Here is a 22,138-nt window from a genome sequence, read left to right as displayed (position 1 = left end):
CTGACCCAGTTGCGGAAGGTGGTCTTGTCGGCCTCGGGGCGACAATCCTGGTTCGGCATCTGGCCAAAGCCCCTGGTCGCAGGCAGAGCGAGATCGCCCAGCACAATGCCGAGCTGATTGTTAAAAGCACATTGGCTAGGGGCAAGCGGGTATAATGCGGGATCGGCTTTTGCAACCCCAGACTGTTGCATCGTGCGTCATCCCGGGAAGGTGACAAACATCCAGACTTGGCCCACCTCCGCATCGCTATTCGGCCGAAAAGGGAAGGTTATCTGGCCCATGGTCACGTCGTTGGTCATGTCCACCCGAGGCAGTACCACTCCTAGGTGTGTTCATCCCATGCCACAGGCAGGTAACCACTCATGTGTACTACCTCCAACCCACGGTCATTCCAGGAAGCTATAAAGCAGCCAGGTCTCACCGGAGTCGCTCGAGGAAAAGAGCTTCTCCAGGAACTCCACGGTCAAGACGCAAGTTCCCAGCTCTTCAAGATGAAGTCGGTTTTCGCTTTTTCCACTCTCCTGGCCCTCGCCTCGGCGGCTGCTGTCCCCGAACGCCAGGTCAGACCCGCTGTCACCGCCTACGATGGATACAAGGTCTTCCGTGTCGCTGTCAAGAACCAGGTCAACAAGGTCTCCAAGATCATCGAGCAGCTAGAGCTCGAGACATGGAAGGCACCCAAGGCCCCTGGCGCTCTCGCCGATATTGTTGTCCCACCATCCAAAGTGGCCGAGTTCGAGGCGGCTGTCGCCGGCATGGAGGTCACTACCATGCACGAGGACTTGGCTGCTTCTATTGAGGAGGAGTCCAACTTCTCTGCATATGCAGGTACGCCATCTTTGTACCACCCTTGAAGAGTTGTATCTTGTACTAACATCAACCCCCAGTTGGTTCTGCCAACGCTACGTGGTTCAACTCATACCATTCGTACAACGACCATCTCCAGTTCCTGCGGGATCTCCAGGCCACCTACCCAACCCGCTCGGCCATCGTCACGTCGGGCAACTCCAACGAGGGAAGACCTATCACAGGTATTCACTTCTGGGGAAGCTCCGGGAAGGGCAAAAAGCCTGCTGTCATCTTCCACAGCACCGTCCACGCGCGCGAGTGGATCACCACCATGGTCAACGAGTACCTGGCCTTCAACCTCCTGACCAAGTACGACACCGACGCCGAGATCAAGAGCTTCGTCGACAAGTACGACTTCTACGTCTTCCCCGTTGTTAACCCTGACGGCTTCGTCTTCACCCAGACCAACACTCGTCTGTGGCGTAAGAACCGTCAATCCAACACTGGCAGCACTTGCATTGGCCGTGACATCAACCGTAACTGGAACTTCCAGTGGTCCGTTACTGGCGGTGCTTCCACTAACCCCTGCGCCGAGGACTACAAGGGAAGAGCCGCCTCTGATGCCCCCGAGACTACCAACCTTGCCAACTTCATCCGCAGCGTCAAGTCCAGCCAGGGCTTGAAGCTCTTCATTGACTGGCATGCTTACTCTCAGCTGTTCATGACCCGTACGTTCTGCCCTTCTTGATGGAACCACAGTATCAATCGAAGCTAACAACTTCTTACTCAGCTTACGGATACTCCTGCACTGCCAGAGCTGCTAAGCATACCGAGCTTGTGTCCCTTGCTGCTGGCGCTGCCTCGGCTATCCAGGCCGTTTACGGCACCAGGTTTACCTCCGGGCCTATCTGCAGCACCATCTACAAGGCCACCGGTAGCAGTGTCGACTGGGCCAACGATGTGGGTGGCTCTGAGTACACATTCACCGCCGAGCTTCGTGACACTGGTGCCAACGGCTTCGTTCTCCCTGCTAGCCAGATCGTTCCCAGCGGTGTCGAGACCTGGGCCGGTCTTAGATACCTGCTGTTGAACATGAAGTAAAATGGCAGTCACTTACCAGACCCTCACACATGGCTAGGACATCGAAGCTAGGCGCGCATTGAGGCTGGTGTGGAGCTCACCTTGTTATCTGGAACTTGAATTGCGCATATTGGAAGGAGAAATGTACATATGGAGTAGGATATAACAATCAATATACTGGTTTATTGACAAGATTTAAGAACCCTGTCTCTCTCTAATCCAGTGTGGTACTCAATGCGGGGAACAGTCAACTTTGCGTGAAACCTTGTCATGGCAAGACAGGTATGGACTGATATCTGCCAAGGATTAGACACATTCAGCGTGGGCTGTCTCCAGCAACCTGCATTGACTATTGACGCCGAGGCAGCCTGCAAGGGCTGGGACTGGTTGTCATGCCATGTTGACTTGATGATCGATGCAATGCACGAGCGTCAATTGTCTGCAGGTTGACATGTTGGTAGTTGAAATTCTGTTGTGTAACCTGAATTGTGGTAGATAAAACCACTGGTGTAACATTTACGTGGTGGTCAGACAGGATAAAGGTAGACCGGCATTTGATAAGGTGGTATGCGGTCCCTACTGGGTGGGTGTTTCAGGCTGCTCTTATGAGGAGCTGTGGGTAATGGGAGCTTGAAAAAAAGTTATTAGAACCTTTTAACCCAGTAAGGAACTTTGTGGCCAAACCAAACCTTCCCAAGCAAAACCCAGTCTCCAAAAACGTCCCGTCGAAGCCAATGTCATCCAAAATGACGGTCCGTGGTCTTGATGACTGGACTTTTATGGTTTCCACCTCCATCAATGGTATCTCTGTCTCTCTGACCGCAAACTTGCTGGTCATAGCCACTCTGGTCCTCACACTGTTGGGATACTTTGTTGTTTCGCATCTCCTATCACCTCTCCGATCAATTCCTGGTCCATTTCTGGCCCGTAAGTTCTAGTCCTACCCCTGTTGCTCTAGATCGTCTTGTCCTCCTGAAAGTCGTACCGACAAGTGAGATGATAGGCTATACTAACCTTTACCGCCTCTACCATACCACCCGCGGGTCTTTCCATCTCCACATCACTCGATTGCACAAAACATACGGTCCCGACGTTCGAATTGGCCCCAACACCGTCGATATTGACTACCCCGAGCTGATCAAAGTTGTCTTTGGGACGACTACAAAACAAAAAGCCGAGTGGAAAAAGACAGGGTTCTACCTCTCTAGCAGCACGCGAGTCAAGGAGACGGGGGAGATCATGTACAACCTGTTCAGTCAAATTGACCCAGAGTTGCATGCCAAGTGGAAGAGACCAGTGGCCAAGTATTACTCCGCCGCCGCGGTGGCCAGAGTAGAAAGCAAGATGGATGAAGTGGTCGATATGCTATGTCAGGAGTTGGACAAAAGGGTCAGTGGCAATGATGGGCAAGGGGGGATTGATCTGGGGAAGTGGATCGTCTACTGTAAGTCCTTGCTAAGCTAATAGCCCCTGAACATGCCGCGTGAAATGAACTTTATAGCTGACCCAAAGATAGACACTTGGGACGTCATCGGGAACGTCACATTTTCCCAGCCGCTCGGGTACTTGCGCGAGGGCAAAGACTTTGACGGGACGCTTTTGACAGCAGATAAAACGCTCGACTACTTTGCTTTCATAACATCGATCCCTTGGCTTGATTACGTCTTTGACAAGAACAGAATCATGAGAATCGGACCGCCGAGCTTCAATCACATCGTCGGACTGAGTGTAGGGCATATCATGAAGCGATTCCAGGAAGATCAAAGCACAGAGCAGAAGAGCAGAGATGCAGACTATCTGGATATGTTTCTCGAAGCACGTCAAAAGTGGCCAGAGGTGGTGGATGACGCCATGGTCGTCAGATATACTCTGAGCAACATGATTGCAGGGGCAGACACCACCTCGAGTATCATCAAGACTGCTATATATTACTCGATGATGGCAGAATGGAGGTGGAAAAAGTTGAGAGAAGAACTAGAGAAAGCTGGAATCAACAGAGAAAAGTGCCCAGTCAGTTACAGAGATGCTAGGAGTGTGCCATACCTGGAGGGGCTGGTAAGGGAGAGCATGAGAATTTTGCCGGGCATTGCGCTAGGATTGGAAAGACATGTTCCCAAAGGAGGTTTCACATTGCCTTCGGGGCACTACCTGCCAGAGGGTACAGCAGTGGCCATGAACCCTTATGTCCTTTCTCGGAACAAGCAAATCTGGGGTGAAAATGTGGACGAGTTCAAGCCTGAAAGGTGGCTGAGGGCTGGCGGAGAGAGTGAGACCAGATACCAAGAAAGGCTGCAGATGATGAACAGCGCAGACTTGACTTTCGGTGCTGGGAGCAGAATGTGTCTTGGAAAGAATTTGGCGCTGATGCAAATCTATAAAGGCCTCGCAACATTAGCGTTGCTTTACAATGTTGAGCTAGCTGACGGGGCGAAGGAGTGGAAAGTCATCAACAGCTTTTTTGTCAGGCAGGAGGGACTCGAAGTTAGGCTGACAAAGAGAGTCTGAACATTGCCATGTTCAAAGGTGCAGAGGTGTTCTAGGGTCCGGATTTCTGTCGGGGAATACCACCAAAAGTGGGAGGGTGGCCGAGCGGTCTAAGGCGCTACGTTAAGGTGAATACCTTGATCCAAATTCCCTTCAGAATTCCGTAGTCTCGAAAGGGGCGCGAGTTCGAATCTCGCCCCTCTCATCATAGTTTTGTTCTTTTTTCCTTTCTCCTTTTTTTTCTTCCCTTTGTGATGTGGAGCTCAGGGTCTTTTGGTGCATGGAGTTGACCCATGGATAAACCCTGGATGCAGGTTGCGGTACCTGAAGCCAACCGGGATAGCAGGGGCAATAGGTATCTCTATTGAGGTCAGTTCCTTCAAGGTATGATTCTCGGATAAGTTCGGAAGTCGGGTATATACTGCCCGTGAAGTTCAAGACTGGTGATGAGAGATGTACACTGCTAGTTAAATACACCAAAGAAATGCTACGCTGGAATTACCTCACTTTGAAGGATTGGAAGCCCCAAACACCAAGATCGCAATCGCAACATTGAATATTTAAATTTGACGAATATCAACTAAGTGTAACCGCGAACGGATTTAACGGGCATTGGGTTTTTGTGTACGTCACAGTGGCTTCCCAGACAGTGCCACCCCACACTGCGACTGAGACACGGTTATCTCCGCCAGAGATCGACATCAGTGATGAACAGTAATGACCACAAATATCTCGGGGGGCCAATGGCAATGTCGGACCTTATCAAAAGTGCTCGGGCTCGTTCGTGTGCTCCTATGAAGTCATCCTGAAAGCCAAGCATTATAAAGCCCAAGAATGCCTACCGATGCACATGATATGCTGCAAGCCAACCTTGAAGCAACACACATTCCACAGGATGCATTTCATCGGGCACTCGAGTCAAGAACCTCGGGAACGTCGGCTGTCTTTTGGTAGGGGAGGCGCAGGAAATATCCGTATGATATCCCATGCTCGCTAAAGCTATCCCATCCAGTTCCATCATTCAATACTGACAAATATGCAGGGTCTTATACAGAAGCCAGGATAGTGGCTTCCTCTATGGGCACATCCTCAGAAAGCACCGAGAGACCGCGAAGTAGCATGTGGAGCGCAAGCTCAAACTCTAGCGACACATCTCATTCCGCGGTATGGGACGGTATAAAGGGCGTCTTACATCTTGGTGGAAGAAGGGCTAGTGAGTAAGGTGTTATTGCAAAACATACAGTTGAGCACCCGCGTGAAGGGTCACTCAGGGGGAATGGTCAATCAGCCGGCGGGCCGGCGACGGAAAGCATGATCCAGCAAAGATATGCTCCATTTACATCTCGAAGATTCTTAAATTGCGGGTTGGTTTTGGTCAAAAGCGATTCATAGTATGTATTCACAGCTAATTTGTTTACTTGCAACGTGAACAAAGAAACACCCGTGTTTCTGAAAATCGGGGGCAATCAGGGGTAAAGAATGAGGCCCGTGCGCGTTACCCACCTTGAAATCAGTCCCTCTGCATATCATCAGCATCTACTCCTCTAAAGTCAAACCAGCTGTTCCACTCCTCATCTGCCAGTAGGCTGTCTTTTATTCCCATCTCGACCGCAATGCTGAACTCATTCCCTTCATCATCCCCGCAAGGCCCATTCCCTCGGACCGGGTAGACCACAACCAGGCCATTGGTGATTGTGTCAAACGGGAACCTGAATGCATGCGGCTTGCCGAAACCAAAGTCTGCATCACAAGGACGAGTGTCTCGCCATTCTGTGACGAAGATACTCAGCGGTGGGAGTGAGTCCACGCGCAGAAACAGGGCCGTCTTGTCCCGGATGGGCGCGATGCCATTCAATGCAGCAGCAAGAGACTCTTGGGTGACAGAGTTTGTCAACTGACGGATGTACCACGCCAGCTTCTCCAATGATGCGTCTGAGGCGACCTCAGAAGCAGCCAAAGGCTTGAGCTCGGGTGGTGACTGGCTGCTAAGAGCCACGTAGACAACGTTGCCCTGAGTGCGGGGCGCGATAGGTGGGTTGGTGAAGCGGCGACGCATGTCAACTGCTTCTCCCCATACCATGGGGGTATTAGAGGGAACATCATCAGCGAAGAGTGCGAGGCGGTGTTTAGTCAGGAGTCTCCATATGAGAGCATTGTAGGCATCATAGCTGGACACGTAATAGCTGCCATCTTTCGGACTGGCGAGTTGCTTCAAAGCGGCAGTTTTGGTCTTGGACAGATGGAACAGCAGCCATTGAGCCTTTTTGTGATCAGGATGGCGGAGGGGTGAAGCTGGGCCATCAATCTTCTTGTCTTCGGGTACGTTCGGCGCAGTAATTCTGGACAGGTCGAGGCAGGATGGATCCCAAGGAGGCAAAGCCGGGGCGCTAGGGTTGGCCCAAATGGCGGCACAGTTCTCGGCCAGCTGGTGCAACTCTCCCGCCCAACCCATGATGTCGTTGGCGTAGTGATGATGGTGCATCATGAGCAGGAAGCCCCCTGGGATGAAAGTGATTTTGAAGGCGGCACATTTGGGATGGCTGGATGGCTGTGCTTCGGGCTTCTCGCCATATGTCATAGGCGAAACACACCAGGTTTTCATGTTTCCCAGCGCTCTTGAGGCGAAATGCTGTGCTTCCAGTGATCCGAACGTCTGATACTCTCCTTCGTGCTTCGATTCGGCGGTTTCGAGAAACTGAACGTGAAGTTCGACCGTGCTGTCTCTGGTCTTGTGAAAACAAAGGTCGCCACCTCCAGAGGGTTGCTCCTGCAGAGTGCCGCACAGCTGACGGCACTGGGACAGGGTGACTTCCAATCCATCTTTGATCGTAGATATGATCCTCGACTTGTCCGCGTTGGGAGAAAGCTTGAAGAACAAGGCGTAGTTGGTATACACCTGTCCAACGCAGTAGTCTAGTGTGGACAGACTGAAATATTCGTGCTCTGGATCTGCCTCCCACCCCTTCGGGCGAAGTTGAATGACCGAGTTCTGTAGTTCCGTCATCGTTGTTGACCGTCTCTAGTTGTGGAGGATTGCTGATACCTACCCAGGAGTGTGACGGGAGTGTTGGGATTTCAGTAGGTTCCGGCTGTAAATACAAGTGCGACTATTGCCAACTTAGTTGCATTTGAATGCAGGTTGGTTCTTCGCGCCCAAGCCTTGATCACTGAGCAGCAGGATTTCCTGACCACTCCAAATCCGTTATGTCCGGAGGGTCTAATGTGTGTGACAGCATCTTGGCGACGTAACGTAAGCTGATTTTCTGTGTAGGAACAGTAAAGATCATCAGCTCTAATGCATGTAAAGGATTTTTGTCCATGTCTTTCCCTTGATATTGCGAACAAATGCTATTGGATTTCGTAACGCCGAGATACCTGTAAATCAAGAAAGGAAACTACCAGATACAAGACCCGCTCAATAAACCCAACAAATGTCTAGCCCGCCCTGCCTTAGAGGGTATATATGTACAATGTCCACCAACGATCTTCCATGCCAACCTCTTTAAAGAGCTTCGTTCAGCCACTCACTCTCATACTGCACACCACTTCTCTTGAAGAGCTGTGTAATTGGGCACCTTCTCTCCACCTCCCTGACAAAATGACGAAACCTCGCATCAGCCTCCAAGTTGTCTCCCTTTACAGACTCTAGAATGTTGGTCTGAACTCTGACGAAGAGTTTCACACTCTCCCAGTTGGGGTTCCCCTCGCACTTGCCCTTGATAAGTACGTCCGTGGGAAGCACGGCGTCGAGTCTGACGTTCCACTGGCCGAGCTTAATGCCGTGGTCCTCAGCTACCTTGGCACCCGTTACTTGGTTGCAGGAGGTAAGAGAGGCAAGGCTGTAGGCCACTGGTGATGGGGCCGAGTCAGCGCCACCGAGAACAGGGTATGTATCGGTCTGAATGCTGTATGGCTTGTCTTTGATGGTGATGGTCTGCTGGGTGCCTGTCCCACGCCCGCAGATGCGGAGAGGGATGGAGGATGATTTGGTGGCGGAGGTAGACAATGTGCGTACTGCACGGGTAGCGGTTCTTGAAAGGCTCGTGCGAAACATGTTGATCGTTGGCAGTGTTTTTAGATGTTGACGGTGTCGATAAGTACCGTAAGGTGTAGTGTTTGTAAGATGGTGTCGACGGCCTGGAGTAGGTAGGTACTGAGGCTTTGTGGATGGCCGACAGCAAGTTTTGGGGTATCAAAAGCGAGTTGGGGTAGCAAAGCTGAGATGCATCTGACGGTCCAAAGTGAGGTTAAATTGTTTACTTTATGTCTCCACGATGTCTGGGTTCAGGGCACTCCACCTAGTGCCATGTCTCCGGGAAATGGCGCACTGCAGTTGCAATCCCCACCGGGATAAAATGCCAAAAAGCATCAAACCATCTCCCGGGACGTCCCAATTCACCCACAATGCAGCTGTGATGGTTGCATGGAGAATGTATTTTTCCTTTTGCCGTGTGTTATTGGCCGTTGTGTGGGGCCATCCTTGCATCCGCTGACCCTCATGACCCTGGAGGCCACTAAGCTGTCGGTAATGGACCCCTGTACGCAACAGCCAGTAGCCGGTCCACGGCCCGCTCCGTCTCCGTTGATCCGTGATCGACTCATCTTCAGTGCTCAACACATGGAAAGTATATCTGCCAGCAGAACACAGTTGATTCTTGTCCATATCTATCAGCTACTCAACTTGTTCATTCTGTCAAGTCTTCTGTTTGAAATCATGTCAGCATAAGGTTCTTTGATCTGGCCTTGCTCAGAACAAATAAGGTGCCCACCTTGCAGGTTGATCTCGTTGCACTTCAAAAGATCGTGCAGGTGGGAGGAGCATTGATGCGCTTGAGCTTGTCGTGCTTGATGCTTTGGTCGTGTCGCTGTTGGTCTTTATGTCAAAGAGTGTGTCCCGCTCAACACAGTCTCGACCGCTTGATGCTCGTCGTCATCATCATATCCCGGAAAAGTCTCGGCGGTTCGAGGTCCAACCCCATCGCCTTTGACGACTCTGGTCCATGGTGGTCGATGATTGTCAAGCCCATCGCGATGCTTTGCACCCAGTTTGACGGGACGAAGAATTCTGAGCTAAACATGGCTTCGATCGCAGGGAGCACGCTTTATCATGGTCCAGATCTTGTCAAGCGGCAGGAAATGTAAGAGGGTCGCCTCGCAGTTGTCTGCGGTTCGATTTCCGGTTTTGTTCTCCTTGTTACCGCTATGATCAAAGCGAGAACATTTGAGATTGCCGCTGCCATTTCCGGGTAAGTATTGATGCTTCTTTGCCACCGATTAAAAGAATGAGTATGGCTCCTAACAAACAACAGGTATGCTGCTGTGGTGACCGTCTTTCTTGGGGCCCCATGATATGTTGACTTGAATATTTGAGAGAAATGGCCCAACAAACTTTATACCTTCAAAGTCAAATGTCTACCTAGCTAGCTACAATTCAAAAAAGAAAAACAAAATCTCGCCATGTCAACAACCTACCGGTAACCTAAACTCTTCGAGATGCAACACAGGCATGTATAACAGGGCAACCCAACACCGTTGACGCCATCTGCCAACTTGGCGGAACCGCGCCCGAAGTGATATCGTTACCCAAAATTCCTGGTCTACAACTGGAGGCCCATCTTTCTCAACCTTGCCCCATACCTGCCGAGCAATAGCGGTACGGGAATCATGAGAATGCAGATGAACCCAAGTAATGAATTGCCCCAACCCAATCCAAGATTCTCGTACATGGATGGCCCGGCAAGTGGAAGCAACATCCCGGCTAAGCTGCGGGCGACTGTGTTGGCTGCTATAGCTGATGCAGCGTATATTGGATAACAGTCGATGAGGTATGTCGTCAGAGGGATGAAGATTCCAATGATTCCAAAAGAAAAAGGGAACAGGGCAATAACTGGCACGATCCAGTGCGTGTGATAGTGTGTCGTCCAGCCGTACCAGAAGAAGGTGATGGGCAGCAACGTGCTGGCCCATATACTCAACGAAAGACGCATCTCTGGTTCGAACACCCCGTTGTTCTGCTTGGTACGCCGAACAACACCCTTGTCTGAGGTGGCCGTGACCACCGCCCACCCGCACATGTTTCCAATGCCCAGACAAATGTAGATGAGGCCCGTTATGCCGATGCTCCAGCCATAAGTCTCCTGGAACACGAGGGGAATAGTGGTGAAGAGCAGATACAGCGTACCATAGGTGAAGGCGATGTAAATGGAGACGAAAAAGACGAGCGGTGACAGGAAGAGCATCTTGGTTGGCCGCACAAGACCATTGAGAAGAATACGCTTCTGGCTCATCTGCTCTCCGGTCTCAAAACAGCTCCTCAGATCTTTCCGGCCTGACTCCGAGGCGAGCCGCTTCACCTTCCGCTCAATCAAAACGCGAGGGTTCGTTTCCTGGTTGAAGAGCTCTGTAAGCCCGCATACCACGACGGATATGATCAGCACGATCCAGAAATCCCAGCGCCACCCGATAGTTTGAGATACGAAGCCACCAATGACGGGGCCAACAGTTGGGCCTGAAGACAAAGTTAGCCAAACCCTGTTGCTATCCACGTTACCCCAAATGCGTGCACCAACCGATCAAAGGCCCCAAGGTTACAATGCCTATTGCGAATCCTCTTTCATCTGTCCTGAACATGTCGGCAATGATGCCTGCCCCGAGTGTCTGGGAAGAGTCGGTTATCAGCAACGAGCGCACGACCATCGTCTTTTCCCAAGTCGAGACTTACCAAGCATCCAGCACCACCCACGCCAGCGAGGAACCGAAACACTATTAGTGACTCAATCGTCGGCGCCAAGGCGCAACCAATCTGCCAGGCGCAAAAGAACCAGTTTGCGGCACTCAAAACAACCCTCCGCCCATATATTTCACTCAATGGCGCCAGGAACAATGGACCGACAGTATAGCCAAGCAGATACACGCTAACTGTCATGGCGCCCACAATCTCGTTGTCATTTTCAAAATCTCGGTTCAAATAGGTGATACCCGGGGCCAAAATTGACGATGCGAAGGGTGTCAACAGGGTGATGGCTGAGAGCAGGCAGAGGATAAGGTATTTCTTGCGGTTAGGAAAGTTGAGCGGCATCAATGGGTCATCCTGACCTTCCCAGCCGACAATGCCTTGGTAAAGATTGGTGACGGGTACGGAGGCGAAGGGGATTCGTTCACGCTCCTTGGCCTTGCGGCGGCTGACGACGCTCAAAACTCGGGAAACCTTGCTTTTGACACTGCCACGAGTTTCGATGCGCCTGATGTCTTCTATGCCGTGCGCCTGGGAAGGTTAACACCATAATACAAGGCGGCGAGGTGGACTTACTCTGCCAAGTTCGACATCAAGCTCATGGCCAGGATCCGCTGCTTCTGCCTCTTCATGGTCGATATCGGGATGGATGGCACGGCTTTGGCCATCATCTCCAGAGTCGAATGACTTTTGAGGAGGTAATCCAACTGGAGAAGAAGTTGCTTCCCTCTTGTGAGCCACCGAGGAAGCACTAGAACCCGAGGATGGCGGTTCGGCGGCGAGCGTGGCTGGCGCTGATGTCGATTGCTCTCGGCTTTGGCGGGCGGCCTTTTCATCCATTTTGTCTAAATGGGGGTGAGGGAAGATGGAACATGCAAAGTCTCATGCTGGACTCCTGCGGCTCAGTTGAAGATGGGAGCCAAGAAATAGAGGGATGAAGAGCGTGGGCATGTGGTCCGTTTTGATTAAGCTTGACTGACAGGGGGGCGTTAAAGTCGATTTGCGCCTTTCCATGCAGGAATTAGTTGCACAATCACTGGCCCACCAACAAAAGCACTTGAACATCCATGTCGAGCAACAGCAGCTTGGAGCTTGCCGTCATTGCCGACGCGGAGATAACCCGGCGCAAAAGGGACCTGACGGGATTGATGAAGTGCATGAGGTGAGCGGTCGTACTTCTTGTTGGTGCTAGGTAGCATCGTAGGAGCCCACGGGGACATTTTCGTAGCATTTGGTGGTATATCTACACAGCATATCGTGATATCCTGATATCAAAACAGTCAGTTGGAGACGGTTGTTGTCGAACTCCGCCGAGCCCGTCAGTTTGGAGTTTTTGCGGGGAAGGGGGTTGACTGCGGGGCCGCGGCCAACTTTATTTTGATCTCGAAACGAAGCTGCATTACAAAGCATAGCATCGGCGATTAGGCCTGGCAGAATTCAGCATCATCATTATTATCATTATGATGTACCAGTCATCATCTCATCCGAACTTACCAACTTTCTTCCAGCCGCTCGTCTACTAGGTAAGTACTCGTCTCAGTCGAGAGCTCCCAAGGCTGATGGCCAAATAACAGATGGAGAAATCGTCATCGACGAGCCTCGGCTCCTCCTCCACTTCACATTGAATGATGCGGGGTAATTAGTGCATCTCGTAGCTCCCCCCTGAAGACGTTAAACTCCACCGGTTTGACCATTTGGTCATTCCTCATCGATCTTTTTGGTGTCAGCTATTTTCAACAATACCTGTTCCTCGCGGCCTGCATAGATCGGCACTGCACGCAAATGCCACCTCCACCGTGCGTCAAGCTGCTCCGAACAGTAACGTAAAGTTACCTTACCTACACAAAAACTGTTGTCACCCGCAGCTGTCCTTTGCTTATTATCGTGTCATAGGGAAGTAATCTATCTGTTCCCCCTGGAAGTGCTTCACTGCTTGTTGACAACTCAGCCAAGGATGCTGTCATACAGCATGGCCCCTCCGCCTCTGTCATCTGTTTTCGTAGCCGGAGCATTGGAGACTGGAAGCTACAGTTCAAAACACACAGTATACTCTTCTATTTCGCCTCCCCAAGTAAGGACCTTGTCTGAGCCCGACACATGGTTTAGTTATTCAGATCCACCAAAGCCACAACCTCGATCTCAATATTCATTCGCGGGAGCGCAAGTTGTGGTGTTCCGACAGCAGTGAGAAGAGGCCGATGGTCTGGTCCACAGAACTTCTTGAGTGCGGCCGCGGTAGCTGCAAGGCCTTCCTCTGTCAAGCTGGCCGGCGTGTTGAAAGAGCGAGCCGAATACACCTGGCGCCAGGTGATCTTCTTGCTGGGGTCGGGAGATGCCGCCTGGAGAGCCAACTCGACGTTGGAGAATGCCTGCTCGATTTCTTTGGCGAGAGAGGAAGGGATGGCTCCGCTGGCTGGGTCCCAACCACCTGAATCCGGGGACGGCTCTCGTGTTAGATCATGTCTATATCAAAGTGAGAGGCCTCAGTCATGGACGTACCTTGGCCGGATATCTCGATTCGATTTCCAATGCGGACCGCTTGGCTGTAGTGGAACCCGTTGGACAATGCTTCTCCCTGGGCGGGGTAAGTAAAGAAGACTGGCTTGGAAGATGGGTCTGAGTTGTTCATGTTGGAAAGATGTGCCTTATGGCCTTGCTGACAGGCTAGGCAAGGAAGTTCACTAAAGAGTGGAAGTGGAACGCTATAGTCCGCTGACACCTGGAAAATTACACCTTTATAAAATCGAGAAAGAGGATCAAGAAGCTTCCGTTAGTGAAATCCTGTTTTGTCATCAACATTAATCAGCTTATTGGCAGTGCGGTCCGAGTTGGCTTCTTGGCTGCAACCAACAGGTTGTAATGTTGGTGCATGACGTTGGCTCGCGAAGTGCTTGAAAAGGATCACGAAGCTCTTGGATGGCAGAAGTGGAGGCTCCACTCTTACGCCCATTTCAAACTGCTGACAGGAATGTGGGAAGGAAGGGCGACTGAATGTCATTCAACAAGTTTTTGTGACTATTCATTCCTAAGACCATGTTCCGTCCGTCCGGGCTTTCATATATGAGACCATGGTGCTCAAAGCGCCAAGGAACTGAGAAACAGTGTCATTCTAGTTGGTATCGACGATATGGTTCATAAGTGTGCCCTTGTTGCTGGTGTTGTTCACGTTGCCATTCCCATTGATGTGTGTGTCCATCAGAAACTGGATGTTGTTGCCACCCATGCCCATACGCAGGCTGAGACGGATAAAGAGGTCGTTGCTCTTGCCATCCTCCTGCTCCTTCATTCTCAGGTTTTCCGTAATCCGAGTACCTACCGCCGCCACTAGCAACAGCAGTGACAGCACTGGGGGCGTATTGTGATGATACTATCCCTGCGTACTTGGGGCCTGGACTTCCTGCTGGTGAAGCAGTTGAGGCAGGTGGCGGACTGCCCGGTGGAGCATGATACCCAGACTGGTATGCCATCCCTCCTCCACCTGGTGCCACAGTTGGACCAATAAAACGTTAAGCCTCCCTCTTCTTCTTTTTATGACTCACCAGTGTAAACGCAACCAAGGCTCCAAGTAGGACTAGCATCCCAACTCCAACCCCAATCCGCCGTTGGAGCCTCCTGCCTGTGACACCCCAAGGCTATACCCCATCGCCCAGACCGCATTTAAGATTGCCGACGTCGGCAAATCAGAGTTGGCGGGGTTCTTCGCGTCACCTGCCGTTATCACAGGCGGGGAGGCCTTTTCAATCAAGGAGCTGAAAAAAGGGGTTGCAATGGCCAAGGTAAATGTGAACTTGAAGTAACCGCTGGGCCTCGCTGTTGATATAACCGTTGAAGACAGACTAAAAGGTTTGCCAACTCACTTTGGGCAATATAATCCTCCAGGAACGCTGTAATAGTCCATAGGACATTTCACCAATTTCGCAGTGTCTCCTGACTGAGGTTATGGAAACTGCCCGGGAACGGCCGGCATACGGTTCGCTTGTTGTTTGCTGCCATCAGCAACGGCCACTGTGCGACCACTGAATGGACAACACTCCGGTCTCAAGTTGTCGCAGCCGATGAAAGGAACATAAAACACCTTGTCATCACCTTGTATCATGGAGAATGAAGTCGCGGTGCAGTCGCCTTCGAGCAAGGGTGGCCCTTCGCCTGGGATGATGCTCGGGGCTATAGGGAGTGGGGATGCAGTAATGGGTCCAGGGGGAATTATGGTTGAGACGGGGCTTAGTTCGAGTTGAACTGTTGAACTGTTTCCTGTCAGCGATTCAGGTTGAACATTCCGGGAACAAATAAGGAGCATACGGCTGAGGTAGCTGTGCCATCACACTGCTGGGAGGTGTTGGGCATGCAGTCTGGAACCAGGACTGTTCGTAGGCCTCCCAGTTAGGCTCACCGCCTACCGCTCCCCAACAGCTGGACGTAGCAAGGGCAACGGAGACGCACTCAAGATACTGTATGCCGTTATTGAAGTTACAGTGATCTGTGGAGGAGCTGGCAAAACAAGCCCCGTAATCACCTGCTGAGCTGCAGGTAGAGAAGCCATTGAAGCTCTGTTCCTAGGCATTAGAACAGTGGCGTGAAGGTTGACTGGGACAGTTGGCTAACAGTGCAAGAATGGTTGTCGTCTGTGGTAATTACTATTGTCATGGCGGTGGTCGCCGCCCCGGAAGTGGTGGTCATGGTCTTATTGTCATATTGCCGTCGAAGCATGGCTCTCAGGGGGGCAATGTCGATTCGATCTGTTGTTGGAGCTGGCAAGGGCGTCAGTATCGCCGGGAAACATGGTGCTGCCGCCATGATGGATGTCAGGGGTAGTCAACAAGAAGGGGATGAGATTAGCGGTGGAAGAATTACGCGTCAAAGAGCAGTAAAAAGGGCCTTTATGTCCAGTCTGGCCGACTGGCTGCCCGACGTGAACACGGTCCATACGCCATCCGTTTTCAATAAGTAGGCATGGACGGGATAAAGTGAGGGCGCCCAGATGCACCGTGTCGGGACAAGCCTCGAGGTCATGGTTGACGAGCCATTAGTAGTCTGCGGCTGAAAGAGAGCTCAGCATCTCTTACCCATGCTCTTGTTTCCACAGCTTTGTCAGGACGGGGGCTTTGGGCGCCAGTGGGTTCCGACTAGGGGGTATTATGATTGGAACTTTATTGAAATTACTACTTTTACCACGTTATCACTAGCCCTCTTATAGATAGGGCTTGTTTTTTTAACTTTATTAACTAGCTTAACAATAACGTAACAAACTCACGAAATCTTATATTTTCATTATTACTTCTATTATTTTTATATTAGTTTGGGGTGCAGCTACAGGCCTAACCTCTTTCTGATCAGAGGGGTGAGAAAGTGGGGCTCTCGGAGAATTCGAGAGTTCAGGGGTCATGTATATAAGCGGTCTGCTTCGGACATTCTATTTTAGACAGGACATCGACTTTTGTTTCTTAGTGTTTTAAGCCTTGCAGGCGTGCAGGCAATTCTGGCCCTCTGATCAGGCTATTCCGGTGCTTATTATGTGGCCTGCGAGCCCATAGTGTCTTTTCATTGTCCTGCGTGAAGTGCGGCCTGCGAGCGAGCCACTGTCACGCAGGTGTATTTATTCAGGGACCTGTTGAGGGTATATTTGTGGTGTCTTGGTTGTATTTGTGTGTTTTCTCACCATTTCAATAGCAGGATAAGTACTTCAGGGTCCCAAGGTCTATACATACGGAGGAACTGGCTGGTGTAGATAGACAGTTCCGCAGTATGCAATACAAGTCACAATCGTTGGTATTCAGACTATTGTGATTGAGACAAGCCATTGTTGTACACTGTTTAGCTGTACCGAACCAGGATTGTTCAAAAGTGCTTTCAACTAGTATCCCTTTCAGAGGTTTTAGATAGGGTTTCGTCACACTTTTAATGATTATTACTATTATAATTCTCAGTAATTGATAAATATTATATAATTAAGAAAAGTACTTTAAAAAGCCGCTAATTAAAAAGTAAAAGAAAATATTTATAAATTTACTATAATTTTTATTAAAAGTAAACTTTTTTTATTTAAAGTATTTTCTGTTATAGTATATGCTAAAAGTTTAATCTTCGTAGTATATAGATATTGCTTTTAAGCTGAATTTGCTGAGGTAAAAAAGGTGCTAAAGCAAAAAAATAGGAAAAAGCCAGGGTTAGAATGCCTTTAAAAAAAGAATCCTTCTTTTTAATTACTATACCGTTCTGGAAGTTTTGGAAATTTCCGACAGCAACCTTTTGGTGGAACCAGCCGCCAAGACCTTCGCCATGCATGTTTCGACCCGAGCGTTTGGGTTGGCATTGGCTCCACTTGAGTTTGGATGCTGTCCATATACTCTCTGTGCCCCCACAATTCAACGTCACCCACCCAGTCACGCACATCAAGAAAGGCATGATGAGAGTGTTAATAGTGTATGGCAAAGGATTTGGCGGAGTATAGCAAGTTCATAGGCCTCTCTGGCAAGTATTAGCAGCAGTTCCATGCAAAGCGTCTGCAACTTCCAATATGAGACCCTGAATACACTGTGGTCCCGTCTCTTATCAGTCGCATCAATATTTGCTAGAGATCCACTCCTGAGTATAAGCCAAGATGACTTTGTCCTTCCTCAAGACGTTCAACTGTCCGACGCGTGTAAACTTGTGTAGCGACAAGGAAGTCAGATTAAAGACAGCATGTTTCGTAGGTATTATCACAGATCTCCTATCACTGGCCCTGTTGATAACAAAAAAAGATACAAGTCTGGGTATCCCGAAACCAACACCCAACCAACGCCTAGCTACTTGAGATACCATTCTCCCCGCTTAAAAAACAATATCTGGAATAAACCAAAAGCAAAATCTTAGCTATTCCTCATCACATTCGGTTGTGCCTTGACAGGTCGAGGCGTGCTTGGCTCCTCTTCCACCGGCACAACCTCCCATCGTTTGGGCGGGTCGTTCATTCCTGGCCATAGATCCGTAGGCAGGAACTCTCCATCTTCCTGCCGGAAGAGCTCTCGCTTCGCCTGGTCCGCTCTTAGCAAATCATCCACAATCTCCTTCGCCTTGCGCCAGGTATTGGCAATCTTGTCCTCTACAACCCTTCGTCTGTCTGCCTCCTCCTTCAGTCGGTCATAGGAAGTCAAGTACCCCTCATAAAACTCCTTCAGGCGCTCCATCTCATCCATCTTTTCAAAGATTGTTTCCTTTTCTCCCTCCCAACGTTGTACAAATTCGTCCTCGGCACCAACATAACTCGGCAGTTTGGCTCCGATATCCTCCAGCAGTGCGAACGCATTGACAGTAGACACATGTTCGGCGCGAATCGTGTCGGCTTGGTCTTTCAGTGCTCCGAAGACGTCCTCCATGCGCTGCAGCACATTCTGTATGTCCGAAACAACTTCCTCCACCTGAGGCGAATCTTCCAAGACGACTTGTATTATCTCGGCCCTCTCGTGGGGATCCATTGGCTCAAGCTCGGCCATGCGAGATTCCTGCTCTGTAATTACGCCGGAGATGGAGACGGGATCTCCGCTGTCCTCGGTTGTTTCTGCGGCTCTGCGACGAGCAAGAGCGGCGCCCCCCTCGGTTGACCGGACAGCAGTAACGCACATGTCGAAATGCTGAGTTAGGGAGCTGAGATGCTGTGCCATGGAATGCGAGAGGTCGGAGAGCTGGCCCAAGAGCTGGGGCATCTGGTTGTGGGAGCTCGAGGAAGACGGGGAGGGGTTCGAGGACGCGCACGGAAGACGTTTGTTGAGAAAACGTAAATCGTCTTCGAACCGGAGGAGGTCGCCGTCGAAAGAGGTTTGCGCGGCCTACACAAGGACAACCATTAGTGACCGGGACAGGGAGAAAGGATATCAGAGCAACAGATGGCATCATACTTTGAGCTCGGCTATGCTAGATTTCAAGGATTCTCGGAGTATGTCAACCTGGCCCTCATCGACAAAGTCTATCAACGACCTGGTCTCTTCACCTGGAGGGCGGAATGCAGGCTCCACAACCGTATCACGAAGCATCTGGATGGTCTTCTCGAGCCGGCCATTGACGCCGTCCAGCGCCCGGATAAGCCGGTCGAAATCCTTGCGCCCGCTGTTATAGACGGAAACCATCTTTCGGCGCACTTGTCGCAGGATGAAGATCTGGTCGTTGATGCCACTGCGCAAGAAGGCCGTCTGCGCGCTCAGGACAACCGACTCCTCGTGCATCTGGCGGGCATGGGTGGAAAGGCCGTTGGCGCGAAGCACAAGCGCCATGGAAGAGAGCGACTGCTTCGCGGCAAGCAAATGCTTGACCAGCACCTCGACAGGAACATTATCGGCATCGAAGCTTGACGGTGGTAGCTTTTGGCCTTGGGTTGATATCGGCCGCAAAGGTGCGCCTGTTGACGAGGCTGAGCCGGGAGATGCCATTGGATTGGGGCAACCTGGAAGTCGGGTACGTCAAGTGCTAGGCTGGGAAGGGTGTTGTGGTGACGGAAACAGGAGAGCAGATGCAGCCCGCGGGTCTCGGCATCTTTGTTGATGATGGTGGAGAAAGAAGGGGACTTCCCACAAGACTTCTGCCCTGTCTTGATGAGCAGCTGAATGTCTGGAGCTTTGACTCTGGAGCCTTGTCGGTGTTGCAGCCGTCCGTGGGTGTTGTCAATAGCTTATCGCCGGCGATAGCAGGGGACGCACGAGCCAAGTAAGTCTGCCACCTACACCGTCCATCTGTGTTGGATTCCACTTACGCGTGCTTCATCTCTATGTACTGTACCTACCGGCCATGGCGCTACCTTCGGCAGTAGCCCGAGATAGACGTGTTACTGTCCCTTGATCGACAGGTTCCTGTCGTCCTAGATGGGATGATGAAGGTTTGGTGGTGAATGCTAATGTTTTGCCAGTGGTAATCGACGGTTCATGATGATAGACGCCAGAAATGATGGGGTCATCTCTGGCGACTGAACGCTGGCTGATTCTCTTAGAATCTGGCTTTGGATTTATTTTGACTTTATGTCACTTTTGAAGTGTGGCCCGGTTTGACCTTGATTCATCCTGCTGCAGTCCTTATAAACGAGCGTGTTCTCAATTGAGCATCGTCCTTGCTGCATCGCAGCACCCGGACCTGGCAGGCAACCACCCCGCGGTCCGCCGATAAGATAAGAGCGTCCGCCCCACCAAAAACTTCCAACCGCCACCAATCTATCATTTCATCGCCGTGCTCCCCAACTACCCTGCCTCTGCGACAGTTCGTATATCTCAAAGTCCTGCCGTCCATGATGTCTTCCTCGGAGCCAGTAACACCCGGAAGTGCGGCGCCGCACCAGCCGCCCTATACCTACCAGCCAAACCAAGGCTATGCTCCGACTGAGCCCATCCCCACTGAGCTCGCCAATGCTGCCCCGCGTGGTGTCGACGAGTACCTGTGGGAAGACAGCGATGATGATGTGGCCTACAGCGACGAACTCGACGATGATTACCTGGAGGGTGGCGAAGGTAACTCGGGCGACATCACCAAACAGGTCAACCGCCAGCGTCAGCTTCAAGGCGCCAACAATGGAGCACCCACAGCTCTCCCCCGCTCCAACGCCCAGAAGCCAAAGGCCAACAACTCGAACCACCTTGACGACCTCGATTCCGAACTGGCAAAGCACGCAAGGAAGCTCAAGACCGATCTTATAATCGATGACGACGACTTCTGGAACGGAGATGACCGCACGGGCGAGGTCAAGGACAAGGACAAGGACAAGGACAAGGCCGACCGCGCCACCAACGAGTTGGTGATGGACCAGCGCACACGCATGATTCTGCTCAAGATGATCAGCCGCGGTATTGTCAGCGAGGTGCACGGTGCCATCAGCACAGGCAAGGAGGCCAACGTTTACGGTGCCGTGTTGGATCCCCTGGATGGAACCCGCCCCTTGCACCGCGCCATCAAGATTTACAAGACCGCCATTCTCGTCTTCAAGGACAGAGAAAGGTACATTACAGGCGAGCATAGGTTCAAGAGAGGTGCCAATAAGAAGAACAACCGGGAGATGGTCAAACAATGGGCCGAGAAGGAGTTCCGCAACTTGAAGCGTCTGCATGCTGCCGGCATTCCATGCCCAGAACCTCTGGAGCTCAAGTCTCACGTCTTGGTGATGGAGTTCCTGGGAAATAAACGGGGTTATGCCTACCCAAGACTGCGGGATGCAACTCTTTCCGATGAGGGCACCGAAAACCCATGGAGGCCTGTGTACATCCAGCTCTTGGGCATCATGCGCCGTCTTTTCAGGGTCTGCAACCTGGTACATGCCGATCTGAGCGAGTACAACATCCTCTATGACAAGAACAAGCTGTACATTATCGACGTCTCGCAGTCAGTCGAGCACGAGCACCCGCGTGCCCTCGAGTTCTTGCGCATGGACATCAAGAATGTGGGCGATTTTTTCCGCCGCAAAGGTGTTGACACCCTCCAGGACCGCGCCATATTTGACTTCATCACGGCGATCGATGGTCCTGTCGAGGAGCCAGAGCTTTCCGAGGCCATCGAGCAACTCTACGAGACCCGCCCTTCCATCCAGGATGCCGCGACCGAGGAAGTTGATGTCGAAGTCTTCCGCAACCAGTTCATCCCCCGAACCCTGGACGAGGTCTACGATATGGAACGGGATGCCGAAATGCCCGTTGAGCAGCTAGTCTACAACAGCATGCTTGCCAATACAGTTTCCGTGAAACCGGAGGCCGCAGAAGAGGGCTCAGAAGAGGACTCAGAAGATGGCACTACGGCGGACGGTGATGACAGGTCAGAGAGCAGTGAGATCGACCAAAGCATATTTGACAAGGGCCCGCCAAGAGGAAAAAAGCATGAGGACAAAGACGAGAAGAGGCAGCACAAGCAAACGGTCAAGGAGGAGAAGAGAGCCAAGAGGGCCGAGAAGATACCCAAGGCGAAGAAGAAGAGGATCATTGCTACTACCACTAAGAAGAGGAAGTAGTCTGTCTTTTTTTTCTCCGTTGGGGCAGAAAAGCAAGCCTGTTGGTTCATCCAAGAGTTATGCAATTTTACTCACCTTGTGAAAGCTGGCATAGTCTCTCT

General features: G+C 51.2%; 8 protein-coding genes and 1 non-coding gene across 9 annotated transcripts; 3 read left to right on the top strand and 6 right to left on the bottom strand.

Moving 5' to 3' along the window:
* The first annotated feature begins 46 nt into the window (after positions 1 to 46).
* On the top strand, positions 47 to 2,082 carry QC764_704840 (uncharacterized protein). Its single transcript, XM_062950145.1, has 3 exons — positions 47 to 828; positions 888 to 1,517; positions 1,580 to 2,082. Exons 1-3 carry the CDS (start codon positions 363 to 365, stop codon positions 1,888 to 1,890), a joined length of 1,407 nt encoding a protein of 468 aa, XP_062795776.1. The 5' UTR covers positions 47 to 362; the 3' UTR covers positions 1,891 to 2,082.
* Positions 2,083 to 2,492: 410 nt separating this feature from the next.
* Positions 2,493 to 4,880, top strand: QC764_704850 (uncharacterized protein). Its single transcript, XM_062950146.1, has 3 exons — positions 2,493 to 2,796; positions 2,873 to 3,313; positions 3,386 to 4,880. Exons 1-3 carry the CDS (start codon positions 2,604 to 2,606, stop codon positions 4,372 to 4,374), a joined length of 1,623 nt encoding a protein of 540 aa, XP_062795775.1. The 5' UTR covers positions 2,493 to 2,603; the 3' UTR covers positions 4,375 to 4,880.
* QC764_0109460 lies at positions 4,445 to 4,558 on the bottom strand. The gene has a single exon. It is a non-coding gene; the product is annotated as a tRNA-Leu (tRNA).
* Positions 4,881 to 5,863: 983 nt separating the features above from the next.
* QC764_704860 (uncharacterized protein) lies at positions 5,864 to 7,357 on the bottom strand (the record flags this gene model as incomplete). The annotated part of the gene is made up of 1 exon (XM_062950147.1): positions 5,864 to 7,357. The coding sequence occupies one exon, from the start codon at positions 7,355 to 7,357 to the stop codon at positions 5,864 to 5,866; it is 1,494 nt and encodes a 497-aa protein (XP_062795774.1).
* Positions 7,358 to 7,517: 160 nt separating this feature from the next.
* On the bottom strand, positions 7,518 to 8,407 carry QC764_704870 (uncharacterized protein; the record flags this gene model as incomplete). The annotated part of the gene is made up of 2 exons (XM_062950148.1): positions 7,518 to 7,570; positions 7,882 to 8,407. The coding sequence occupies 2 exons, from the start codon at positions 8,405 to 8,407 to the stop codon at positions 7,518 to 7,520; spliced, it is 579 nt and encodes a 192-aa protein (XP_062795773.1).
* A 1,543-nt stretch (positions 8,408 to 9,950) lies between these two features.
* Positions 9,951 to 12,607, bottom strand: QC764_704880 (uncharacterized protein; the record flags this gene model as incomplete). The annotated part of the gene is made up of 5 exons (XM_062950149.1): positions 12,581 to 12,607; positions 11,663 to 12,513; positions 11,075 to 11,617; positions 10,923 to 11,010; positions 9,951 to 10,861 (listed from the first exon to the last, which is right to left on the bottom strand). The coding sequence occupies exons 2-5, from the start codon at positions 11,924 to 11,926 to the stop codon at positions 9,951 to 9,953; spliced, it is 1,806 nt and encodes a 601-aa protein (XP_062795772.1). The 5' UTR covers positions 11,927 to 12,513; positions 12,581 to 12,607.
* Positions 12,608 to 13,132: 525 nt separating this feature from the next.
* QC764_704885 (uncharacterized protein) lies at positions 13,133 to 13,731 on the bottom strand. Its single transcript, XM_062950150.1, has 2 exons — positions 13,586 to 13,731; positions 13,133 to 13,514 (listed from the first exon to the last, which is right to left on the bottom strand). Exons 1-2 carry the CDS (start codon positions 13,713 to 13,715, stop codon positions 13,189 to 13,191), a joined length of 456 nt encoding a protein of 151 aa, XP_062795771.1. The 5' UTR covers positions 13,716 to 13,731; the 3' UTR covers positions 13,133 to 13,188.
* A 3,993-nt stretch (positions 13,732 to 17,724) lies between these two features.
* On the bottom strand, positions 17,725 to 20,382 carry QC764_704900 (uncharacterized protein). The gene is made up of 2 exons (XM_062950151.1): positions 18,961 to 20,382; positions 17,725 to 18,891 (listed from the first exon to the last, which is right to left on the bottom strand). The coding sequence occupies exons 1-2, from the start codon at positions 19,486 to 19,488 to the stop codon at positions 17,935 to 17,937; spliced, it is 1,485 nt and encodes a 494-aa protein (XP_062795770.1). The 5' UTR covers positions 19,489 to 20,382; the 3' UTR covers positions 17,725 to 17,934.
* Positions 20,337 to 22,037, top strand: rio1 (Serine/threonine-protein kinase rio1; the record flags this gene model as incomplete). Its single annotated transcript, XM_062950152.1, has 1 exon — positions 20,337 to 22,037. One exon carries the CDS (start codon positions 20,337 to 20,339, stop codon positions 22,035 to 22,037), a length of 1,701 nt encoding a protein of 566 aa, XP_062795769.1.
* Between the last annotated feature and the right edge of the window lie 101 nt (positions 22,038 to 22,138).

Source organism: Podospora pseudoanserina, assembly GCF_035222485.1.
Source record: "Podospora pseudoanserina strain CBS 124.78 chromosome 7 map unlocalized CBS124.78p_7.2, whole genome shotgun sequence".
Taxonomy (NCBI): Eukaryota; Fungi; Ascomycota; class Sordariomycetes; order Sordariales; family Podosporaceae; genus Podospora; species Podospora pseudoanserina.
The sequence above is the reverse complement of the archived record's forward strand: the minus strand, read 5'-3'. Positions and strand labels throughout refer to the sequence as shown.